At 34.5% G+C, this 23,631-nt stretch overlaps 1 protein-coding gene and 2 non-coding genes across 10 annotated transcripts in view; 1 reads left to right on the plus strand and 2 right to left on the minus strand.

Annotated features, from left to right (window-relative positions):
- Positions 1-23,631, plus strand: part of ADK (adenosine kinase) — a 519,772-nt gene that overhangs the window by 405,567 nt on the left and 90,574 nt on the right. For all 8 annotated transcript variants that reach the window (XM_049646244.1, XM_049646240.1, XM_049646242.1 and 5 more), the window contains 2 exons: positions 5,664-5,699; positions 14,222-14,336. In XM_049646244.1, coding sequence (XP_049502201.1) covers positions 5,664-5,699; positions 14,222-14,336 — 151 coding nt within the window. The remainder of the gene's footprint in view (positions 1-5,663; positions 5,700-14,221; positions 14,337-23,631) is intronic.
- On the minus strand, positions 22,142-22,211 carry LOC125933581 (small nucleolar RNA U2-30). Its single transcript, XR_007461009.1, has one exon. It is a non-coding gene; the product is annotated as a small nucleolar RNA U2-30 (small nucleolar RNA).
- Positions 22,770-22,849, minus strand: LOC125933582 (small nucleolar RNA U2-19). Its single transcript, XR_007461010.1, has one exon. It is a non-coding gene; the product is annotated as a small nucleolar RNA U2-19 (small nucleolar RNA).

Below are 23,631 nucleotides of genomic sequence, written 5' to 3' on the forward strand. Positions count from 1 at the left end.
ATGTATACATAAATATGTGAATGTTTTATATACAGAGAAAAATATATAACATTCTTAGACTCTCTACACCATAGCATTTAAGATTCACAGTATTGTTTCAAATATTATTGAGTCCAAGTCCAATACCATCTAAGGTTTGCAACAGCTATAGCAGTGATACATCTCTAGGTTAATAGTATCTGTTAGTCTGAAAGTACACATGGGAGGACAGGGCGCCTGGGTGGTTCAGTCAGTTAAGCGTTTGACTCTGGATTTCAGCTCAGGTCATGATCTCATGGTTTGTAAGATCAAGACCTGTGTCGGGCTCTGTACTGACACAGTGTGGAGCCTGCTTAGGATTCTTTCTCTCTCCTTCTTTCTGCCCTTTCACCTCTCTCCTTTCTTTCTGCCCTTTCACCACTTACACACGTGTGAGCACTCTCTCGCTCAAATAAACATTATAAAACTATATATAGGCAGTAAATACTTATTGAATGGAGAGATGAACAAAGTAAAAACAACAACTGGTTTGGTGGCTCCATTCACCCTTGGCTTTTCTAAAAGCTCTAGACTCCTGTGACTTGAGTGAGGACCATGGGGGAAAGCTTCAGTGAATTTTCTTCTTCCTCCTTGCACTGGAGCAACAAAGTAGTTTGTTTTGGATGGATAAGCAGCTTTCTGTGGATAGTGAGAAATTACCTTTCTTTGGTCCTGAGTTTGATATTCTTCCTTTTTGTTTCATTCCATGAAGTTTCAGCCTATACCACAACCCCTCATATCCGAGATCAAAAATAGAGTGGTAACATTAGCAAGCAGTTAATTGTTCTAACTGGGTTTGCAGCCTTCAAGTGCAGAGCAGGAAGTGTGAGGGCAAGGGTTATGAACTCTGGTGGGGGTGGTAGTCATACCCTTCAGATCACCCTGGAGAAAAGAGAGGTGAATTTTGTTTTTAAAGGTCTTTGCCCACTTCTCAAAATAACTTTGTGGTATGTTTAATAAGAATGTAGAAAATTACCTTTCTTGGGGCACCTGGGTGGCTCAGTCGGTTGAGCATCTGACTTCGGCTCAGGTCATGATCTTGCGGTTTGTGAGTTCGAGTCCCGCGTCCAACTCTGTGCTGACAGCTCAGAGCCTGGAACCTGCCCCATATTCTGGGTCTCCCTCTCTCTCTGCCCCTCCCCCAGTAACTCTCTCTCTCTCTCTTTCTCTCTCTCTCTCCTTCAAAAATAAATAAACATTTTTTAAAAAATTTTTAATGAAAATTACCTTTCTTTATAGAAGCAAAACAATAGTTCTTACAACAAAGAAGTAAATTTCACAAATCAGAGGATACAAGGTCAATATACAGAAATCATTTGCATTTCCTATATAGCTAGTAACCAATAGCTTCAATAACCATAATTGAAATAAGAATATGGACAAGTTACCATTTTAATTTAATATTGATTACAGGTCATTCTACTTTATAAATTAAAACTGGGGTGTTATCAAACTATAAAGAAAACAGTTTTTTTCCTCAATTGAATAAAAAGGAAATAACTCTTTGATACACACAAACATGCTCTTGAGTTTCTTCTTCCTTTCCTGTATAATCTGAGGATTGTGCTTTTTAATAGTGGCTTGCTAATCCTTTTTAATAGCTCATAAAGTTAAGTATTCCATAGTTTTCATTAACCTTGAATTTCAGCCTCTTTTTTTCTTAAACCTCAAAACCTACATATTTGGTTGCTGTTTGACTAGCACCCTTTTAGCCTGGTCGATGAAGCAGCAAGCCTACTGCAAATCCTAAATAACGTGGTGTAGATGAGAGCCTGAGACTTTAATTACATGTCATTTTACTCACAACACTCAATTCCAGGAAGGAAAAAATGACTTTGCTGTTGTAAAAGACATATTATGTGAGTATCATTCATTGTAAACCAAAAATGATACTGTATTAGAGCATAGACAACAATGGGAACTAATTCTGAAAATGTGACCTGTCTGGGAAACTGAATAATAGTGAAAGTTATCAAAATGGAAAGAAGTGTTAATGTGAAATCCAGCCTTCTCAGAAATACTCTTTCCTGGCCTGTTTGGTTTTGCTTTTGTTGCTTGTCATGCATGAATGAAAGTGCTACATACACTCTCAGGGGAGTAGGAAAGCCTCTGTCGGTTGTTTATTTCCTTAATCCCTCCTCCTTTGTGATTTTTGATGTCAGATCTAAAATGGAAAGCCTGTAAATATAATGATTATCACATGGATAATCACCTGCATTAGGAACCGCCCTGCTTCTCTATTCTAACCCTAGCTGTTCTCCACACGTCACATCCACTCTGCGGTTGGATTTTAACCTGACTGCTTCATTAGATTTGTGAAACTCAGTGCGTGGCGCCCTGGGGCAGCACAGATGGGGACATGCTTGTTTTCTTTTCTCACTTTCACTGCAAAGACACACTAAAAAGTCCTTTTCAATTTAGTGTGATCAGTTCACTTGGAATTAACCCTGATATTTGGAACCTGCCTTACTCTTCTGCCCACTGTCTATACCCCTTTTTCCTTCCCTACTTTCAGACCTACTGCCTTTTCTTTTTGTCCTTCCATGCAGTGAATCTGAGGACTAAAATTCTGGTTAAATTCTGACTGGGTCAAACTGTTCCCCTGTGTTGTTTTATTTGTTTTGCTGGGAGGGAAAAATAAATGTTGTTCCATCATTGTATCTGCAAACACCTTCAAATCAGAGGTTAGCTGTGGGAAAAGTCTGCAGTGATGTGAGCCAGCTGCCTTCTCTAATGGACTGACTGGGGGCACCAGCTCAAGATCAAAAGAAGGTGGGAGGAAGTCAGGAGATAAGATCTTTTTAAGCCATAGAACAAGTGCTTAGCTTTTCAGTGATAGGGCACAGCTCTGCAAACCTGTATGAGGGGGTGCTAAGATAAAAAATTGAGTTGACTTTTTTTCAGCATGTCCTTCCTCAATCAGAATATGTTGGCGCTTTGAATAGTTTACAGATGTGGAAGTGTCCTAGGGCCTTGTTTCCTTAAAGAATAATGATCTGACATTTATATATGTGTCTTCTTGCAATTAGTTCTACTATACCATAACAGATCATAGTTAATTTCTTCTTATATCTGTGTGAGCAAAACTGGACATTAAAAAAGCAATTTAACTACTATATGTTGAATTTTGAGTTTTATGCCTTAGTGCAGTTTTAGTCATACGGATCCTTTTATTATTATTTTAGAGAAAGAGAGCACGCACACACATGAGCTGAGGAGAAAAGCAGAGGGAGAGAGAGAATCTCAAGCAGGCTCCACACTCAGCACAGAGCCCAACGTGGGTCTCAATCCCACGACCCTGGGATCATGACCTGAGCTGAAATCAAGAGTCAAATGCACAACTGACTGAGCTACCTAAGCACCCCCATACAGATTCTTCATATTAATTTTGTCTTATAGTTCTCTGGGCTTCTTTCATGCCTCTGATGAAGATCTATATAAATGAGTCGTTGTAGCAGAGCTTTCAGTTGTCTTTTTGATAAAAGAATTATCTTGGTTAATTCTTGGATTGGACAGCTTGGAAAAATATTACGTTGATATCATTTGAAACTTCTCCTTTTCCTTGACAGGCCAGCAAATATTATCGACTGTGTGGTGTATAAGTACTATTATAAGTAAATTGTCAAAGAGGCTTGCTTGGACCAGTTGTTAAGTTCATAATTCAGTTTTTTTAATCTACCTCACTAAGGCTAACTCAATCAGCTTTATGCTTCCCTAGCGAACAGCCTAAAGAATTGTACTTTCAGCCTATCACTTTCTGTTAACTAAGTGTTTAGCTTGTAGTCATCTATTTCAACCTTTTCAAACCCTCAAAATGGGTCTTCAAATCTATATGTCATTAGTACCTCGGACCATAAGAGTGCATACATACTTCTTTTCCCAGTGTTTTCCTTAACATGTAGATAGTACCCAGATTTGTGCTAGAGACACTGACTTACTTTCTGCCTTACATGGTTTGGTGCGGCAGTCGCTTCAGTTGAGTTGGATCTGCTCACTACTCAGGCTCAAATCCCATCCTTCTATTAATATCTTTTGGCAAAGATAATTTTGGAGGAATGTAAGTTAAGATGTAGAGGCTCTTGACAGTTGTCTGCAGTTTTTTTTTTTTTTTTCATTTTCAAGAGGGAAGTTAAGTTGAAAAGTAATATTGCTTCTATTTTCTGTATCAGTCCTAAAATTAAAATATATGCAGAGTACAGAAAGAGAAAGGGTTTGGTTACACAGATGTGTTTTTGTAATTTGATAGCCTGTTTTAAGAGCATTAGTGGTTATAGTAATGTTCATCAGATTATGCCCTTAAGATATTCAGGAATCAAGAAAAACATTGTGAATTTAAAATTTTTAACTATTTTTTTTAATGTTCAACTTCTGTCACCCTGTCATCTATATAAAAGAGAAATTGGGGAGGAGGTAGACTGTTTGCTATAAAAGTTTTTAAACAGACAAAGTAAAAATACTGAATACATCTAGATTTAATCATTGTTAACATTTTGCCATTTTTACTTCACTTTAATTTTTTAAAGTATTATTAAGTAAATTACACATATCATGTCATTTTATTTCTAAATGCTTCAGAATAAACCTCTAAAATTAAGGACATTTACCTTATCAAATTAATAATTCCTATCATTATCGCCATCCTGTTTCATTATCAAATTTCTCTAATTGTCCCCAAAATGCCTTTCCTGGATGGTTTGTTCAAAACAGGATTCAGTTAAGGTCTGTACATTGCTCTTGGTCATTTTTCCCCTCCCCAGGTTATCATAAGATTGATTTATTGAAGAGACCAAGCTATTTGTCTTATAGAATGTCCTACTTTATGGATTTTTCCATTTGCTTTCTCATTGTATCATTTAACTTGTTCTCCTATCCTCTGTATTTTCTGTAGACTGCTAGTTATTGAATTAAAGTTTTGAGTAATTAATGTCACAAATGAGGTCAGAAAACTTCATAGGTGATGCTGTGTCCTTTATACTGCATCGTAACAGAAGGCACAGAATATTTGGTGATTCCACTATTAATGGCAAAAACTGATAGGATTGATCACTGGGATAAAGTGATGACAGCTTGATCCTCTCATTATAAAGTTATACTTTGCTCCCCGTGACCAGCATATAATCTGTGATATTTTGGTTGCATGAAACACCCAGCTTCCTGTCATCCTTTCACCTAATGAATTTAGCATCTATTGATGATCCTTGCCTGAATAAATTTCATTAGGGATTGCAAAAAGATGATTTTATGAATCTATACATTTATTAGTAGACATTCTTCTCTACAGAAGAGCTTTCTGAAAGGTATTGTTTCAATTAAAAACACAACCACCAGTATGTTCCTTAGGTTTCAAATGACTGTCTTTCTTTGCTGGGGTCAAAACACCTGAACTCACTGTGACAGCTACAGTAAAAACACGCACTACATCTTCTTTATTCCAACTTGTGAAGTGTGTTGACATTATGCTGCCTTTTTTTTTTTTCATGCCAAGGGAAAAAGAAATCTTTTTTGGCGTAAGAATAAAAATTGAACTATGTGGGTATATTGAGATAATTGTGTAAAAAGAAGACTGTATGAATGAGTTTCAAAATGGATTATTTCTTCATTACCTAGCACTTTATAATTAACTGTTCTTTTTTTTTTTATTTCAGGAAGCTGCCACTTTTGCTAGAGAGCAAGGCTTTGAGGTGAGTTAACCCACAATTGCACACTAAACAGATCCTAAAGGTTTTTTCTAGCTGATAATGAAGTTCTTTTGGACAGTGATTGATGTGCTATTATACTCTCAGAGCCTCGCAGCAGTTGCCATGGAAACTTGGCAGTCGTCATGGTTTCTTTGTTCTGCCAGCACAGTGTTATGACGCACTCTGCTAGGTCTGCACCCAACATCGCCTACAGATGTTATTTATTGAATTTTGAAAAGCCTCTTGGGAAGCCAAGAGGTTGGGCACGGTTTCAAGCTGCCTCTGCAGATATGGGGCCTGTCAGTTTGTTCAGTTAAAAAGCTACCTCATTAGCTGTGTTACATTTCATAAGGATTCACTGCTAAAACAGTGGTGGAGCAAGACTAAATAGTGAAATATAATGTCATTTAAATAATTTCACCCCTACCACATGTAGATTATCATTATGCAAATTAATTTCCAAAGGTTGTACTTAACAGTTGTTAGGGACTGATTAATTTAAATCCCACTCATATAAACTTCCTGTTTTAATCTTTTTTCTTCTCTCACTCTCTCTTTTTTTCTTGCATAAATGTATATAAATTTTCTGAAACCAAATATCAATAATTGGTTTTAATTTCTAGGTCCTAATTTTGTTTTCCTAGTAGAAGTATTAGCTGTCAAGATTCAAAACTCCATGTGGTTGTTGTTGGCAAAATTAAGACAGATAACACCATGTTTTTATCTATATAATATCTATCTTCCAGTTGATTATTAGAAAACATTGACTTTAATCTGAACCCAGGTTAACTGACAGAGAATTAATAAACTGAGTTTATAAGTTTTATGACTCTCCTATTTATTGAGCCAGAACTATGTAGAATGCTGTGTTCTGTACAGCAACTTGGAATGTTGCATGGTAGTAATTTTAAAAAATTAAACTAACTATTTACATGCTCAGTATTGTTGACCATCTAGAAAACCTGTGAGCATTGATTGGATGTATCAGTAATCTCACTTTGGACTGTTCAGAGAAAAATGTTGTATGAATTTGTGATGGAACAGTTATTTAAATGTACTAAAGGAAGATTCATTATCGAGCAACAGAGTAATACACATGCATGTTATCCATGTCATACATAGGACTTGACAGCCAGACATAAAGCTTCCTCTTCTTGGAGGAAGACATTGAATTTGTGGTATAAGTATTCTATGAAAAAACTAGATCCTATGCAAACTAACTTTTTCTGTTTTCTACTAACTGGCATCATATTAACCTTTGCATTAATTCTTATTTACTGATTCTAGAATTGTTTCTTTTTACCATAAATCTGCCATAATTGATTACAGCATATAAACCAAGTGATGATGTTTATAATAGTATATCTTACTACCTTCTAACATAGCAAAACTGCTCTGTTGGTAATGTTGACAGTAATATGTTAGATTAGATAAAGCACACCATGTCTTGATGTGTCCCTTCATGAGTTTCCTAAAATAATCCAAGCATTGTAGAATATATAAGAGCCATGAGTAGAATATTTTTGTTAATAAATATAACCCATATTTGGAATCCTATCTAGAGGAATTCAGTGATTTTAAAATGTCATTAAATTTTCCTTAGTCCATTAGACAGTAATAGGAAAGCATAAGTTTGAAGCTTGGTGTTTTTAAAGAATCAAAAAAGAATAAATCACTTTATCTTAACACTTTAATATCTATAGAATTGCTTCTCAGCCTTTTGGCTAAGATCAAGTGTAATACCTATAGAAATGTGTCAGTGCTCTCAGGTCTACTGTGACAAACTAGACAAAATCTGCATTTTATCCCTCTCAACTTTAATTTTACCTCTAAACTGGGGCACGAGTGAGGAAAGAAATGAAAAGATTAAAAAGAAAGGTGAGCATTTTTTTTTCTACTGGCTCTGCTGTTCTACCATCATTTCTATTATAAATCCCAATCAGTTCCCAAAGCCACTGAATATTGCAACTAGTGATATGTCTGTTAACAGACCAGTCCAAAAGCCTCTAAAAATAACCAGTATTTATTCATCAGGAAATATCTTCAGTAGCATTGTTTATGATATTCTGGTTAGCTTCTCTGCAAATTTTAGATAATCTTTCTTTTTTAAAAAATCTTTAATCTTTAAAATGAATTGGGCAATTTTCAGTAAGAAGAGGCAGCTTAGGAGGGCACTGGAGAATGAGATAAAAACTGGAGCTGGGCAAAGCACAAAGCAGAAGAGAGAGGATATATATATATATATATATATATATATATATATGATGGAAAATTGCATAGTGCCTGATTCAAATGACAGACCTGCTAAGAATTTAAAATGACAATTCTTGAGGTAAAAAGTTTCATGAGGCCTTTTATTATTCTGGGAAATCAGTTCAGACTGCAATGTGTTTTTAAATCTACTTTATCTTGAACTGAACCAATTAAAGGTTTATATTTTTAGAACCCAAATAAAAATAAGATACTTAAAAATATGTTTCATTATTAAACCTTTTAAAAGCAGTATTGAAAATTGATTTAAATTAAATAAAGAAAATATCTCCAAAACTTAAATATAATATTCTTTGTATTTTCATCCTTTGTGCAATAGACTATGTGCCAAATGATGAAAATAATACATACCTTCTCTGCTGAGTCATTTATTCAGTTTTACTCCAAGCAATGAATTTTAGTTTTATTTTAGATCTCTAAGATACATTACTTCTGACCATAGAGAAAACAAAGCAATCGTTTTCCCTTTTCCAACTTCCCTACAGCCCCTGACTCTGTCCAGAGGATCCTAGGCTTGTAATCTGTATCTGACCATTGATGACTGTATGATCTTATACCACTGAGACAGGAAAGTTTTGAATTGTGCTATCCAATACAGCATCTGTTAGCCACAAAATTAATTAAAATTAACTAAAATTTAAAATTCAGTTCCTAAATCTCAGTAGACAGATTTCAAGTGCTCTCTATAGCCTTTGTAGCTTGGGACTGCCATATTAGTACAGATATAGATCATATCTACCATCACAGAAAATTCCATTGATCGGCATTGGATAGAAAGTCCATAGAGTATTCAGGAGGTATTGATTCCCAAAGAATTCTCCAAAATTTTTCTGAGGTTCTTGTGTTTCTCACAAATGCAAAGGATACAATGAATGATCACCTAGAGTTTCTGAAAATAAGACACTAAGTTAGGTCCTGCTGGCTAAGAGAGTACAATGCAGTTTTTCTAGGTGACTAAGTCCCCAAAGAGGACAGTTTTTTTTTTTTATTAAATATATTTTATTGTCAAATTGGGTTCCATACGACACCCAGTGCTCATCCCAACAGGTGCCCTCAAAGAGGACAGTTTTATTTTTTTTTTTAATTTTTTTTTAACGTTTTTATTTATTTTTGAGACAGAGAGAGACAGAGCATGAACAGGAGAGAGGCAGAGACAGAGGGAGACACAGAATTGGAAGCAGGCTCCAGGCTCTGAGCCATCAGCCCAGAGCCCGATGCGGGGCTCGAACTCACGGACTGTGAGATCGTGACCTGAGCTGAAGTCGGACGCTTAACCGACTGAGCCACCCAGGCGCCCCAAAGAGGACAGTTTTAAAACAGTAGATTAACAGAAAGAGATAAGATAGTCTTTTAATTATCTTCATTTAATCATTTATTCATTCAGTAAATAGTTACTGAGCACTAACTCTGGGCCTAACACTCCGATAGACCCTAAACACAAGATAGAAGTGACCAGAGAGTATACTGTGAAGGAGAACATGGGAGGGGTTCTTATTTTAGATATGATAGACATAGAATGACTCTCTGAGGAAAGTAAAACTTGAAAAATATGAATATCTAGCATTGACAGAAAAAAAACAAAACAAAGAAACAACAGGGAAACAAATTTCAAACAGAGGGAACGAGAGTACACAGGCCCCCAAAGGAGAAGGAGCATAATGTACTGTGTAGTCCAAGAGCTGAGAGAAGGCCAATGTGCCTGGAATGAAGAGAGGAGAAAGAGGTAGTAGGAGATAAGACTGGACACTGACACATCATGTGAGCACCATAATTATTATAGGAGTTTCTATTTGGAAAACAAAAGAATGTGATATGGTTAAGTGAGGCACTGTGGGAACCCCACAATTGGTATTCTCTAGGAGTAGGTAGATTGTGACAGTATTAACATGTGTATCATCAGCTTGTTAAAAATGGAATGAAGAGGGTATATTCTTTAATTTGGAAGACAATGATAAATTTAAGGTGTGCGATCACCAGTGACAATAAAAGCATAATTTAGCATTTATAAAATGCTTCACAGTTTATGAAACCTTTTCCAACATATAATTAATACATTTAATATTCACACAAGCCTTTTGGGGTTAAGTGGGGCATGTATTGCCCTATCAGTTCAACAGATGGAAAATAGGTTACATGATTTGTGCAGGATCACACATAGCTAATATATAATGGAGCCAGAACCAGAGCCAGCTCTTTAAGTCTTGTACTCTTTACTGTACAAACTACACTTCTTGCTTTCTCACATCCTAACATATTGGAGGAGGAGATTAGATTTCCAAATGACCTTAGAAAATGAAAAGTGTCTTGAAAGTTAAAAACTGAAAATCACTAGGGTAAAATACAAGCCAGGATAATTAAGAGGAAAAAAATAGCAAACTTAAATACAGGATCATCAGTGACTTGTGCATGTGACAGAAAAATGATTTCAATTGAACATGCTATCATTTTGTGATAACAACAGAAAACACACTGCCAGAATTCAAAGAAGCAGTATAATCTGTGGAGCATGGAATCTTGGTTAAGGGTATAATTTCTGGAGTCAGGCTTTGTAGGTGCTAGCCCTGGTTGTACCACTTAGAATATTTATGACCTTAAGAAGCTTCTTAACTTCCCCATGACTCAATCTCTTCACCAACAAAATGAGGATATAGTAATAATACCTACTGCCATAGAAGTTAAGATTTAATGAGCACTTTAGAGCTACATACATGGCTCATAACTAAATTGTATGAGCTTTCTTCTACTCTTCCCCCTTTTTCCTTTTTCTCCTCCCTTATTAGATACTGTAATTGAATTCCCAATACTCAAAACTCTTGAGGTCCTTTCTAGAGATTTTGGGGCAACCGCAGGATATGAGTTTTGGAGAGTATTAAAGATGGTTATTAGAGGAAAGAAATGAACATTTATTAAGTACTTAGCACTTGTTAAATATGGCATTAAGCTCTTTCACTTACCTTCTTTCATCCTCACAACAATTATTTTCAACTTTTTATTTTGAAATAATTCTAGAAATAATTATAGACTTAGAAAATTTGCAAAACTAGTACACTCAGCTTTCCCTAATGTAACATCTTACACAGGTGAAGGTATATTGATCAAAACCAGAAAATTAACATTAGTGTGATACTGGTAACTGAACTACAGTCCTTATTCTGATTTCACCAGTTTCTTCTTAATTTCTTTTCTCTGTTCAAGAATCTAATCCAGGAAAACAAATTGCATTTGTCATGTCTCCTTTGTCTCTTCCTATCTGTGACAGTTTCTCATTCTTTTCTTGTTCATGATCTTGATCCTTTTGAAGAATACTTGTCAATCATTTTATAGAATATCCCTCAAACTCCCTTTGAGTTTCTCTGATATTTTCTGTTAATTAAGATGAGGGTATGCAATTTTGCCAGAAATACCACAGAGGTGATTTGCCCTTCTCAGTGCATCATTATCAGGAATATGTGATGTCCCATTGTCTTACTTATTTGTCTTACTTATTGTTGGTGACATTAACTTTCGTCACTGGGTTAAGGTGGTATTTGTCAGTTTATTTTTTGTAAAGTTACTATTTTATCACTGTATTTAATAAACATCTTGATGATATTTGGGGACTGTACAAAAATCTTGTTTCACCTACTAATGAAAATTTGTAATAAGTATCTTAGGGGAAATACTTTGAGACTATGCACATATCCTGATTCTCTTCAAATTTTTGCCCACTAATTCTAAGCATATTTCTTTCTTTTTTAAAATGTTTATTTATTTATTTTGAGAGAGAAAGAGCAAAGGAGAGACAGAGAGAGAAGGAGAGAGAGAGAATCCCAAGCACTCTGCATGGTATCAGCACAGATATCAGAACTCGAACCCACAAACTGCAAGATGAGCTGGAACCAGGAATTGGACACTTAACTGTCTGAGCCACCCAGGCACCCCACTTCCCAACATCTTTTAGCATAAATATTTTCTTAGTTTTATAGATGAGGAAGTGCAGCCTCACAGAGGTTTATTTACCTACTCAAAGTACACAGATCTTGTGTGTCACACTCTCAAGTCCTTGTAATTTCATAAATCTGTTAAGATGCTAGCGCAAGTATAAAAGAGAAGAATCTATGGGGAGGTGGGGGTGGCTGCAGAACTAGGAATATATAACTTTGAGAAAACAAAATTGAGGTTTTAAGAAAAGTTTCCATCCTAGATTGGGCTCAACTATTGAAGCCAAAGCAGTGGCTCTTCGAGGCACAGTAAGAAATTTAGATCTGGTATTACTGACAGTGATTCCAGAGTGACAGAAGGATTTTGTATGAACCGTGGACATGGATACAATTAGAATAAAGTTTAACCATTCTGTAAAGATTTGTGTTTTATATATGGGAAATTTATTTCAATCTTGAATTGCCAGTTTTATAAAATTTAATTTGAGACATAAGAAAGGTTTCTTTGATTAAGTTACTCAAACTCCCATAAAATATATATATCTTCCCATTGGCCAGAAGACAACTGTGGAATCTCATTCTTAATTTATTCCTTATACCACATTGAAGAAAGACCTCTATTTAAAAAACATCTACTACATACATCAGATTCTGATGATGATTGATTGATTGAATGTGGCTCTGGGCTTTGCCCCTTTATCTTTATTAAATATGAACTGTACCCAATCAAGCAAAAATCCGACAGTAGTAAAACTTAAGTGTGCTAAGGAGATTGGGAAAATATATGTCAGTCATTTTAATTAATGTATACATTTATTTGAGAGAGTGAAAATGTCATTATGTGGCTTTTGTTTTTCTTTTTTTAGTCCTTTCAGCTGTTACTAGTCATTTCTGATAGTCTTTCCCTAAAACTGAGGGAATTCCTTTTCTCAGATATCAGAGTTCAGGCTTAGTTTTGTTCTAAAATAAGCAACCCAAAGTGAAACAGTCAGCATGTTTGAAAGGTCAGCAGCATTGTCTTACCATACGTGGCTGTTCTTTTCAAAGACAGCAGTCGTCCGGAATCGTCATGTTAGGTGCAGGAGAAGCTTGGATTCATGTATTATCTGGAATTTCTTAAGTATGTAGTGAACAAACAACATAGAATATTTCACTAAAGATTTTCATACCTTTAAAAATGTCATAGTTGCTGATGTTCTTTGTAACCATTATGACTTGTCTACCTTGATTACCTAAATTTTTCTGTCCTGTATATTCTAATTCACTTCCTTGATACCACGCATATATTTCTCCTCTAGTATGTGTTTCTCTCTCCATAACTGTTTGAAACTACACACGAGAGAGTACCAAAAAGGCCAAACCATGCATGGTTTAGAGGGCCACTGAATTTAGACATGGATTTTTTAATTATTTTAAAATTGCTGAAAACATGATTCTAAGAATCCTACTGATAATAGTTCAAGAGTTAGATTTCAAGTCAGAACAGTTAAGATGTAAAACTTCATGGCCTATGTGATGTGAAAAATAGCATCAGTTTTCTAGAATTAATTTGTTATTTTTTTATCTTCTTTAAATAAAATTAAGTCTATAGGAAATAGCATCTCTTTCATTTTTCTTTGAAAATGTTGGCATTTTAGCAACATTATTTCCAGAGTCAGCATAATTCTGTAAACCTCTAAAATAATTCAATATTCCTTTTTTATTTTTTACAAATCTCTCTTTAATTTGAAATTTGAATATTGGCTATTTGCTGCTATTAAGAAATTATTAATTTAAAAAAATATACTAGTATGTGGTTATGTTTAAATCATTACCTCTCAGGGATACATAATAAAACATTTATGGATAACATTGTTTTGTATCTGGGATTTGCTTGAGAATAATATGAAAGGCAAGTGGGTAAAACTATAGATAAAAATTATCACAAATTTAAAATTGTTGGGGCCACCTGGGTGGCTAGGTTGTTTAAGGGGCTGACTCTTGATTTCAGCTCAGGTCATGATCTCACAGTTTGTAGAATTGGGCCTAGCATCAGCTTGGGATTCTCTCTCTCCCTGTCTCTCTGCCCCTCCCCTGCTCATGGTCACACTCTTTCTTTCTTTCAAAATAAATGAATAAACTTTTTAAAAAAATAAATAAAATGTTTTCAACTTGATGGTGGGTTCCTTGGAGGTTATTGTACTATTCTATTTACTTTTGTATGTAGTTAAAATTCTTATAGTAGGGGTACATATCTCTCCTATTTTGAGCATGAGAAGCTAAATCCTTAAACTACTAGTAAGTTTTGCTTTATTGTACTGGTTATGAGAACTTTTTCCTCTTCTCTATTAATAGACTGAAGACATTAAAGAAATAGCCAAAAAGACACAAGCTCTGCCAAAGGTGAATCCGAAGAGGCAGCGAATCGTGATTTTCACTCAAGGAAGAGAGGATACTATAATGGCTACAGGTACATGTGGAAATTGTATGAGAAACCCAGTATTATGAAGATTAATTGTAACAAAATTCTATATTCTTGATATTATAATTTATTTGAAAATAGCATACTTTCTTTTCTGTTTCTTTACCACCTTCATGCATTTCACTGACCCCATCCCCACCCCTGCCTTTGGCAAACACCTATCTGTTCTCTGTATTTATGAGTTCAGTTTTGGGGTTTTTTTATTTTTTGTTTGTTTCTTTGTTTTAGATTCCACATACAAGTGAGGTCATACAGTATTTTCTTTCTTTCTCTGAGTGATTTCGCTTTGTATAATGCCCTCAAGGTTCATTCATATTGTTTAAATGGCAGGATTTTCTTCTTTTTTTTTATGGCTGACTGATATTCCATTGTGTCTGTGTCCATTGGATACTTAGCTATTGTCTTAGCTATTATAAATAATGCTGCAATGAACATGGGGGCATAGATTTCTTTTTGAGTTAGTGTTTTTGTTTCTTTTGGATAAATACCCAGAAATGGAATTGCAGATCATATGGTAGTTCTATTTTTAATTTTTTGAGGAACGTTCATACTGTTTTTCTATAGCGACTGCACCAATTTACAGTCCCACCAACAGTACATAAGTGTTTCTTTTTCTCCGTGTCCTCACCAACATTTATTTCTTATCTTTTTGATAATAGGCATCCTAATAGGATGAGGTGATATCTCATTGTGGTTTTGATTTGCATTTCCCTGATGATTGCTGATGTTGAGCATCTTTTTGTGTACCTGTTGGCCATTAATAATAATGATCTAGTTTCATTCTTTTGCATGTGGCTGTACAATTTTCCCAGCACCATCCATTGAAGACTGTCCCTTGCCCATTGTATATTTTTTACTTTTTTGTCATAAATTAATTAATCATTTAGGGATAGGTTTATTTCTGGACTCTCTGTTATGTTCCATTGATACATGTGTCTGTCTGTTTTTATGTAAGTACCATACTGATTTGATTACTAGATCTAATATAGTTTGAAATCAGGAAGTGTGATACCTCCAGCCTTGTTCTTCTTTCTCAAGATTGCTTTGACTATATAGGGTCTTTTGTATTTCTTTTGATGGTTAGTTGGTTGGGGTTCTTTTTTACTGTTTTTACCCTCCCCTCCCCCCGCCCAGACTCTTTTTGTGGTTCTGTATAAATTTTAAGGTTGTTTGTTCTATTTCTGTGAAAATGTACCTTTTGTAGTGTTTTTATTTTAATTTATTTTAAGTTTACTTATTTATTTTGAGAGAGAGAGAAAGCAGGAGAGGGGCAGAGAAAGAGAGGGAGAGAGAGAATCTCAAGCAGGCTCTACACCATCAGCATGGAGCACATGCGGGGCTTGAACTCACAAACTGTAATATCATGACCTGAGCCGAAGTTGGACACTTAACCTACTGAGCCACCCAGATGCCTCTGTTCTTATTTTAATAAGTAAACCTACCTTCTATCTCAGTAGAAAAGATTTCATTTTCAAGAAGGTAATTTATTAAAATTCAGTTGAGTAAATCCACTTTGATTTAGTTTATTTACTTTAATATTTTGGGAATATTGTCAGTCTAATAATGTCTTTCCTAAAAAAAAAGTTTTACTTAGTAAATTCCTGTGCTTGCTTAAGTGAATTTATCCAATTATGAACAAATAAAATCCACACATAAGTTACTTCCTCAGTTTTAAACTTCAAGAAGAAAACCTCACTTATCTTACAGATATAGGAGTTTCATCTAGTAAACAAATATTTTATTGGTTAAAATGATTAATATCATCAGTGTGATGAAAACTATTAAAGCCAAATATAAACCTGTTAATTCTGTGTGAACCAGTAAGATTAAAACTTGTCAGTTAACTAATAATTATTATAAACAGTAGCAATTATTACCTTTGTGTTTTTTCAATATACTGCTAAACAGAAATTCAAGATATAAGCCTTAAACATCTAACTAGGAAATAAAATTAATACACATAAAAATATAAATACAAAGAAGTAAAATTACACTTATTCATTATTGGTACAGACTATATGGGTTGTATTGACTCAGAAAGGAGACTGATCAATAAAGCCAAAAGAAAGATGTTATAGTGAATTTTTCTTGAATTTAATATTTAAGCCTGAAAAGGGTCAAAAAAAAGAAATGAGTGTCAATTTTGGGTAAGAAGGGGCCTTAGAATTAATTCATTCCAACTTTCTTACTTTAGAATTGTCAAAAACAAGATTCAAACGCTTACTTAAAAAATATTTATTTCAGGGGTGCCTGGGTGGCTTAGTCAGTTGAGCATCCAACTCTGATCTCGGCTCAGGTCATGATCTCACAGTTCATGAGTTCAAGACCCACGTGGAGGTTTGTGCTGACAGCACGGAGCCTGCTTGGGATTCTGTCTCACTCTCTCTGCTCCACCCCTGTTCACACATGCTCTTTCTCTAAAATAAATAAATAAACAAACAAACAAACTTAAAAAATATATTTATTTCAAAATAATCCAGTGAGTGACAAATAGTGGAGTTATAAATGAAATGGTGATGGGTATATGTGGGGTGGTCATTATGTTATATTACTTCCACTTGTGTATATATTTACAATTTTTCCGTGATTAAAAGTATAAAAAACAGAAAGACAGAAAAATAAAAACTAATTTTCAATCAAGATCAAAGATACTAAGTAATTTTCCTAAGATACATTGATATCCTTGCTAAGCCTTGAATTCTAGGAAGGATTTAAAGCAAGGAGAGCAATCTAGTCATATGAGTGAAGAGGACCATATGAGCAAAGGCATCAGGTACCATATAATCTTTAATTGTTGTGACAGAAAAAGTCACGCTGTTAATTTGTGCAAGAGAGAAAAGAAATAAATCATGAAAAGATACCCCTGCATTGATAATAACCATCTGGATTGTCTTCATGTAGTAGGTGGCCTGTTCCTGTCTTAGCAATGAACACTGCTTGGAAAAGTGAAAAACATGGAGACTTCTTATCTTACAGGACTGTAGTACTGCCTTCAGATTCATAAAATGCTACTTGGTTGCTCTTTCTGGAGATATTTATTTTAAGGCTTTATATATTCTAGATATACATAGTGTACAAGTGTCTTCCTCATTGTGAATTTATACAATTTCCCCAAAACTGAAATCTTTAAAATTAGTCCCCCCTTCCTGTGACTCAATTTCTTTGTCAACTCATTTTGTTCTTTATGAAATCTATTAAACCATTCTTAGGAATACTTACTGGCAAGAATTTATTTGAGGAAAGACATTGGCTAATCTTTACTCTTCATACTATATGAAAATGAACTTAAATTAGAGGATGCACTATATCTGCAATGCATGATAAATACAAGATGGATAGAGAATCTGTTCAGCGGTGTCAGCTACAAAAGCAAACATGATAAATGTTAATGCAGTTTTGAGCCCTGGGATAAGCTATTCAGTGCACAAGCATAGCTGAATCTCTTTGCTATGTTGTTATTCATGGCAGCCAAATAAATGTCAATAATAAAAGAGAATTAAAGATTTTCATTTCCCAGAGGCAATCCTCTAATACGGCTTGATCTTTCATTTCATTTGTAATTCGTTCTCATGTCAGGATGCAATCATTCGCCAGGCTCTGGGTGTCATGTTAAGTCATTTAATAATGATTAAGAACATAAAAATGCTTGGCCTGTGGGGCAATTCACAGAAGAGATGCCAATTTGTTATTGTTTTTCCTCCTTTGCTCTTGAATATGGATCAGCTTTTTCCCACCTCCTAGCATTAAAATACTAATGGAGAATGGGGAGGGAAAGTATCCCTTAATTTACCATAAGTGACATTCCAGAATGGCACAAGGCAGTGCTAACACACTTATTAAAACACTAATTAGGAATCATTGTTCCTTAAACCTCACAATGTGGAGTATTTTTAAATGATCACTGCTAAGTTTGTGTCATTTAGCAATTATGTAACAAAGTCAGTTTTCTTGGTATTTAATTCTAGAGACGTTTCTCCTTTTGAGATATATATGGTGTCTATAAGCCACTTCTGTTATTTTATACATGTAGTTCTTTGAATTCCTCTTTGCTAAATTGTCTGTGAATCTAAAGTCTTTAATCCTGTTTGGTCACCTCTATTTCAGTTGAGTCTCCATTTTGTATATCCATCTGCCGAGAAGTTTTGTCACATATCAACCATTGTATCATTGCTTGCAGGCTAATTGAGTTCCAACCTTTTTTGGGGGAGTGCTGGGGTGGGGGTGGCAGGGAGCACTGGAAAGTAATAAGAGTAAGAAGCCAGGAATGACAGGCAGAAAAGAAAATATGATTCTATACACTTTGAACCTTTTAATAAATGTTGAATGAACCTGTTAGGTAGCACAAAAGTCAGGTCAAGGAAGTCATTCCTGTGTCTATAAACTGTAGAAAAACTAAGACTATAGATTTTTATTTCCTACTGGACAGCAATTACTAACGAGATCTTCATATATCAATACCTTATTATATTAACAATTGTAGTAAAAATAAATATTTTATATACATGCATATATACAGAATACATACACATATACAGACATATATTTCTCCAGGTTTCTGTACTACATATATCACTAAAAATTGGAAAAAGCAATAGGATTTTTATTCTAAATTGAAAATAATGCATTTCACACTTTTGCTCTTATGTGACACAATGAAATAGGTACACTCCAGAATAAATTGTAGACTTTTCTGAATACTTTCAGAATTCTTTCTGGTCTGTTTGAATTTTGATTTTTGCCAAACGGAAGAAAATAGATTAGGTCAAAAGTTTCATGTGGAAGACAGGGGCTGCCATGTCAGAATGACCTGGTGGGCTTTTGATAAATATAGCCCTGCCTTCATAGAAGTATGTTCACTTCAACTTGATACATCCGTATGAAGAGTAGTAGAATATACATCCTTGAGAAGATGTATGAGGATGGGGTTTGTAGAGTGTGAGGGAAGTGGAGTATAGGGTTGTGTATTGTTGTAAAGATCCTTTAGGTAATACAGCAATGCTGTCTGTCCTTCATCTCTCACTTTGAAACCTTTGGATTAGGTGATTTGATAATGTTGCCCAAGTTTATGATTTTGTAGGATGATAGAAACAGAACCTTTTAGTAGCTAAACATCTAGTATTTGAATAAGTCAAGCCTTGGTGAATGCTTCTTTCTCTTGATAATTCACAAAGTGTCATGTACTCATCTATTACTAGCAATCTACATATATTATTTTAAATAGCCAAATTCATTTGATTAGTTTATAATTTAAGGTAGTCTCATCATAGTGCCCTTTGTCATTTCCTTATAAGTAAGTGAGGTTACCGAAGCTGCTTGTCTTCATGTTCCTGAGACCTTAAAGAAGCTTGTCACCCCATTTGCTAGTTAAGTTTTCATGTTCTTTAAAAATATTCAGTGCTATACATTATAAGAAAAGGTCAATGTGTTTTACAATTCTTGTAGACCTAAAGTACAGAAAGTGTGCAATAGAAAATGCAGACTCTAAAGAAAACAACTTTAGCAGCTGGAAGGATAATAATGTCAGCACATCATCACAACTCCTACTCCTACAAAATATTGTCATAAATCATTTTGGAAATGTTATCTATACTACAGCCAAACCAGTTTTAAATGATGATCTTGTTGGCATACATTGCTGATGTTGTGAATAGAACAAATTAAGTGGCATTCTTTCAGAGTGTCTATATATGATATTCATGAAAAAAAAAGTTCTTTATTTTTAAGAATATCCTTTTTTGAGCATATTACTTTTTGACAATATAAGATGCTCTAGTTTCTTGTATTTTCCCTGGTTCCGTCCTGGAATCAACTACTTTTTCAAGTATCCCTCTTTCCTTTAATTAGCAAATGATATTTAGAAACCCAGATCTGGATGCAAGATATGCTCATTGCTAATTGAGAATCATTGCTTTGGGACCCTTTTAGCAAACAGATTGGCAATATATGTATGTGTATTAACTCATGCATACATATCCTTCTATATTTATTTCTATATTTATCTACTTAAATTACATGGTTTGAACCTGCTGGTAACTTTGATTCCAGTCTAACAACAGAATTCATTCTAGCCTTCACCCTTTCATTCCTTTTAACTTCCTCTGACATTGGAAGTTCTGGCTCTCATTATCCAAAATATATTTACTTATTGTTCCATCCTAAAGTACTTTCAAATTACCCATACCCTTGTGAGAAAAGAACATATTTACTTCCTTAAGTGTTTGTTTACAGTTCTTTTTATCTGTAGCCCTCTACAGTCTAGTCAAAATACTGTTATCTAAAGTCACTTTGGGTTAGTTCTTTTATTCCATCTACTTCAATGTGGTTACATTACTTATTTGTAATACAATTAGGTTTATTTCTAAGAGTTTGTATTCCACCTTGGTTTCCTTTCATATCTAGGCTGGTTTTTTTAATAAGTACAATTCATTCCTCATGGTGTCAAGGTTCTGTGTGCTTTGACAAATGCATACGATCATGCAACCACTTCTATGGTTATAATACAGAAGAGTTCTATTTTTCACTTCTAGTTTTCTAAAATGGTGTTACCAATTTATATGCCCACCACCAGTATATAGAATGGCTTTTATTTTTCTGTATTTTCATCAGTATATTCTACTGTCCATTTTTTATTTTAGCCATTCTGGTGAGTATGCTCTAGTTTCTCATTGTGTTTTTTATTGGAATTTCCTTAATTTAGTGAGGTGGGGCACCTCTTCGTTTGCTTATTAGTATTTAGATATCTTCTTTTGTAAAGTTGCTATTGGAGTCTTTCGCCCACATTAGATTGTCTTATTGATTTATAATTCCTTTTGCAGTCTGCATACAAGTCTTTTGTTAAATAAATGTATTGTAAATATATTCTCCCACTTTGTGACTTGCCTTTTTATTCTCTTCATGGTATCTTTTGATAAGTAAAGCTCTTAATTTTAATTTAGTCCAGTTAATAATGTTTTCCCCTTATGGGTAGTATTTTTCATATTCTTTTAAAGAAAATCTTTGTGTATCCCTAGCTCATTTTTATTTGTTACTCTTTATCTGTCACAGTCTGTCTAGAATTAGAATTAATTTTTATATATGATATGGGTTAGAGGAAAAATTTATGTCTTTTGCCTATATGAATAACCAGTTGGCCCACCATCATTTATTAAAAGAAACATCCTTTCCCTTACTGCAATAAATTAACACCTTTGTCACATTTCATATTACCTGATATCTGTGAGTCTTCTTCTAGACTATTCTATTCCATTGTTTTCTTTATCCTTGTAACCAGTTTACACTCTCTTGATTACTTATAATTAGTCTTTTTATTTCATAATGTCAGAATTCCAACTTTTTTCTTCAAGCTTGTCCTGGTGTTTCTTGACCCTTTGCATTTCCACACAAATTTTAGAATCAAATTGTTAACCCCCTGAAATTTTTAATTCTTACTAGAATTTTTTTGAATTGAATTATATATTGGATCCAGAAATCAATTTGGAAAGAATTAACATATTTACAATATTGTGTTTTCTAATCCATAAGAGTATCTGTCTCTATTAATTTAGGTGGTCTTTAATTTTTCTCAAACTGTTAGTTTTTTCAGTGTAATGGTCTCACATATATAACTTTTATAAGATACCTAGATTTTGTAAGATTCCTATTATTTGTTTTTTGTATTTTTTTTAAGTAAGCTCTACACTCAACATGGGGCTTGAACTCACAACCCCAAGATCAAGAGTCACATGCTCTCCTGACTGAGCCAGCCTGGCACCCCTCTTATTATTTTTGATGCTATCCTTTTTTTTAATTAATTCTGAGCTGAGATCAAGTGTAAAAACACTCATAATTATAGAAGTCAGTAGTAAAACCTTTTCATCATTGCTGAGAACTGACTAGTCTTTCATACACACACATATCTACTTCCAATCTCATTCCTCCATCAATAAGTCCTCAGTTACCCACTGTCACTTTTTTTTTTAATTTACTTTGAGAGAGACAGAGACTGTGTGAGTAGGGGAAGGACAGAGAGAGAGAGAGAGAGAGAGAGAGAGAGAATTCTAAGCAGGCTCTGCACTGTCAGCACAGAGCCCAGTGCAGAGCTCAAACTCACAAAACCGTGAGATCATGACCTGAGCCAAAACCTAGAATCGGAAGCTTAACCAACTGAGCCACCCAGGAGCCCCTCTACTGTTCATCTTTATACACACAGATCCACACACACCCTCACAACTCCAGACACAAGCCCTGATTGTTTTAAATTACTTTTGCTCCTCAGAACTACAGAGATCAGGGGCACCTGGGTGGCTCAGTAGGTTAAGCATCCAACTTTTGATTTCAGCTCAGGTAGCACAGAGCCTGCTTGGGATTCTCCCTCTCCCTCTCTCTCTGCCCTTTCCCCTCTTGCGAGCACTCTTTCTCAAACATAAATAAACTTAAAAAAAGAGAGAGAAATACAGAGATCACGCATCAGAGACACTGGAAAGTCTTCTGATGCTTCGATTTATCTATTCTCATCATTGATCCATTTCGGTAAAGAGCAGATCTCGGAATGATGCTATCCATTTGTAAATGGCATCTTTTTAGATTTCAGTTTCTGTTTGTATTTTACTGGTATATAAATTTTTTATAATGACATTGTTTTCATTTATTAATTGTAATAATAAGTCTGTTGATTCTTTTGGATTTTCTATGTATATAATGATATCATTTGTGAATAATGACAATTTCACTTCTTTCCCAATCTTGGTATTTATTTTATTAATTTTTCTTACTGCACTATCAGCACAGTGAAGCACAATGAATATGAGTACAGTTGAAATGGTTGTAGTGAGTACCTTTGTCTTATTCCAGTCTCCTGTGGGAAGCCTTCAGTATTTCATCAAAAAGGATGCAGTTTGTGGTAGTCTCTTTACAAATACTCTTTAACAGATTAAGGAAGTTTCCTTTCATTAATAGTTTGCAAAGAGTTTTGTTTTTGATGATGGTAAGATATTTTTAGTCATGAAAGGATGTTGAATTTTATTAAATAACTTTTCTGCATCTCTTAAACATTACTGTATAATTTTTCTTCCCCTCCCTCCCCCCTTTTTAATGTGTGAATCACAGCTTGATTTTGGAATGGTAAACCATCTTTGCATTCTTGGGATAATCCCAATATAGTCATGGTGTTCCTTTAATATATCATCAGATTTGATCTGATTATATTTTTCTTAGATTTTTGCAGTGTTGTTATGAAAGAGTTTGTTTCATATTTTCCTTTCTTGTAACATCATTGTTAGTTTAGGTATGAACATTATGATGACCT

The sequence above is a fragment of the Panthera uncia genome, chromosome D2 (assembly GCF_023721935.1).
Source record: "Panthera uncia isolate 11264 chromosome D2, Puncia_PCG_1.0, whole genome shotgun sequence".
NCBI lineage: Eukaryota > Metazoa > Chordata > Mammalia > Carnivora > Felidae > Panthera > Panthera uncia.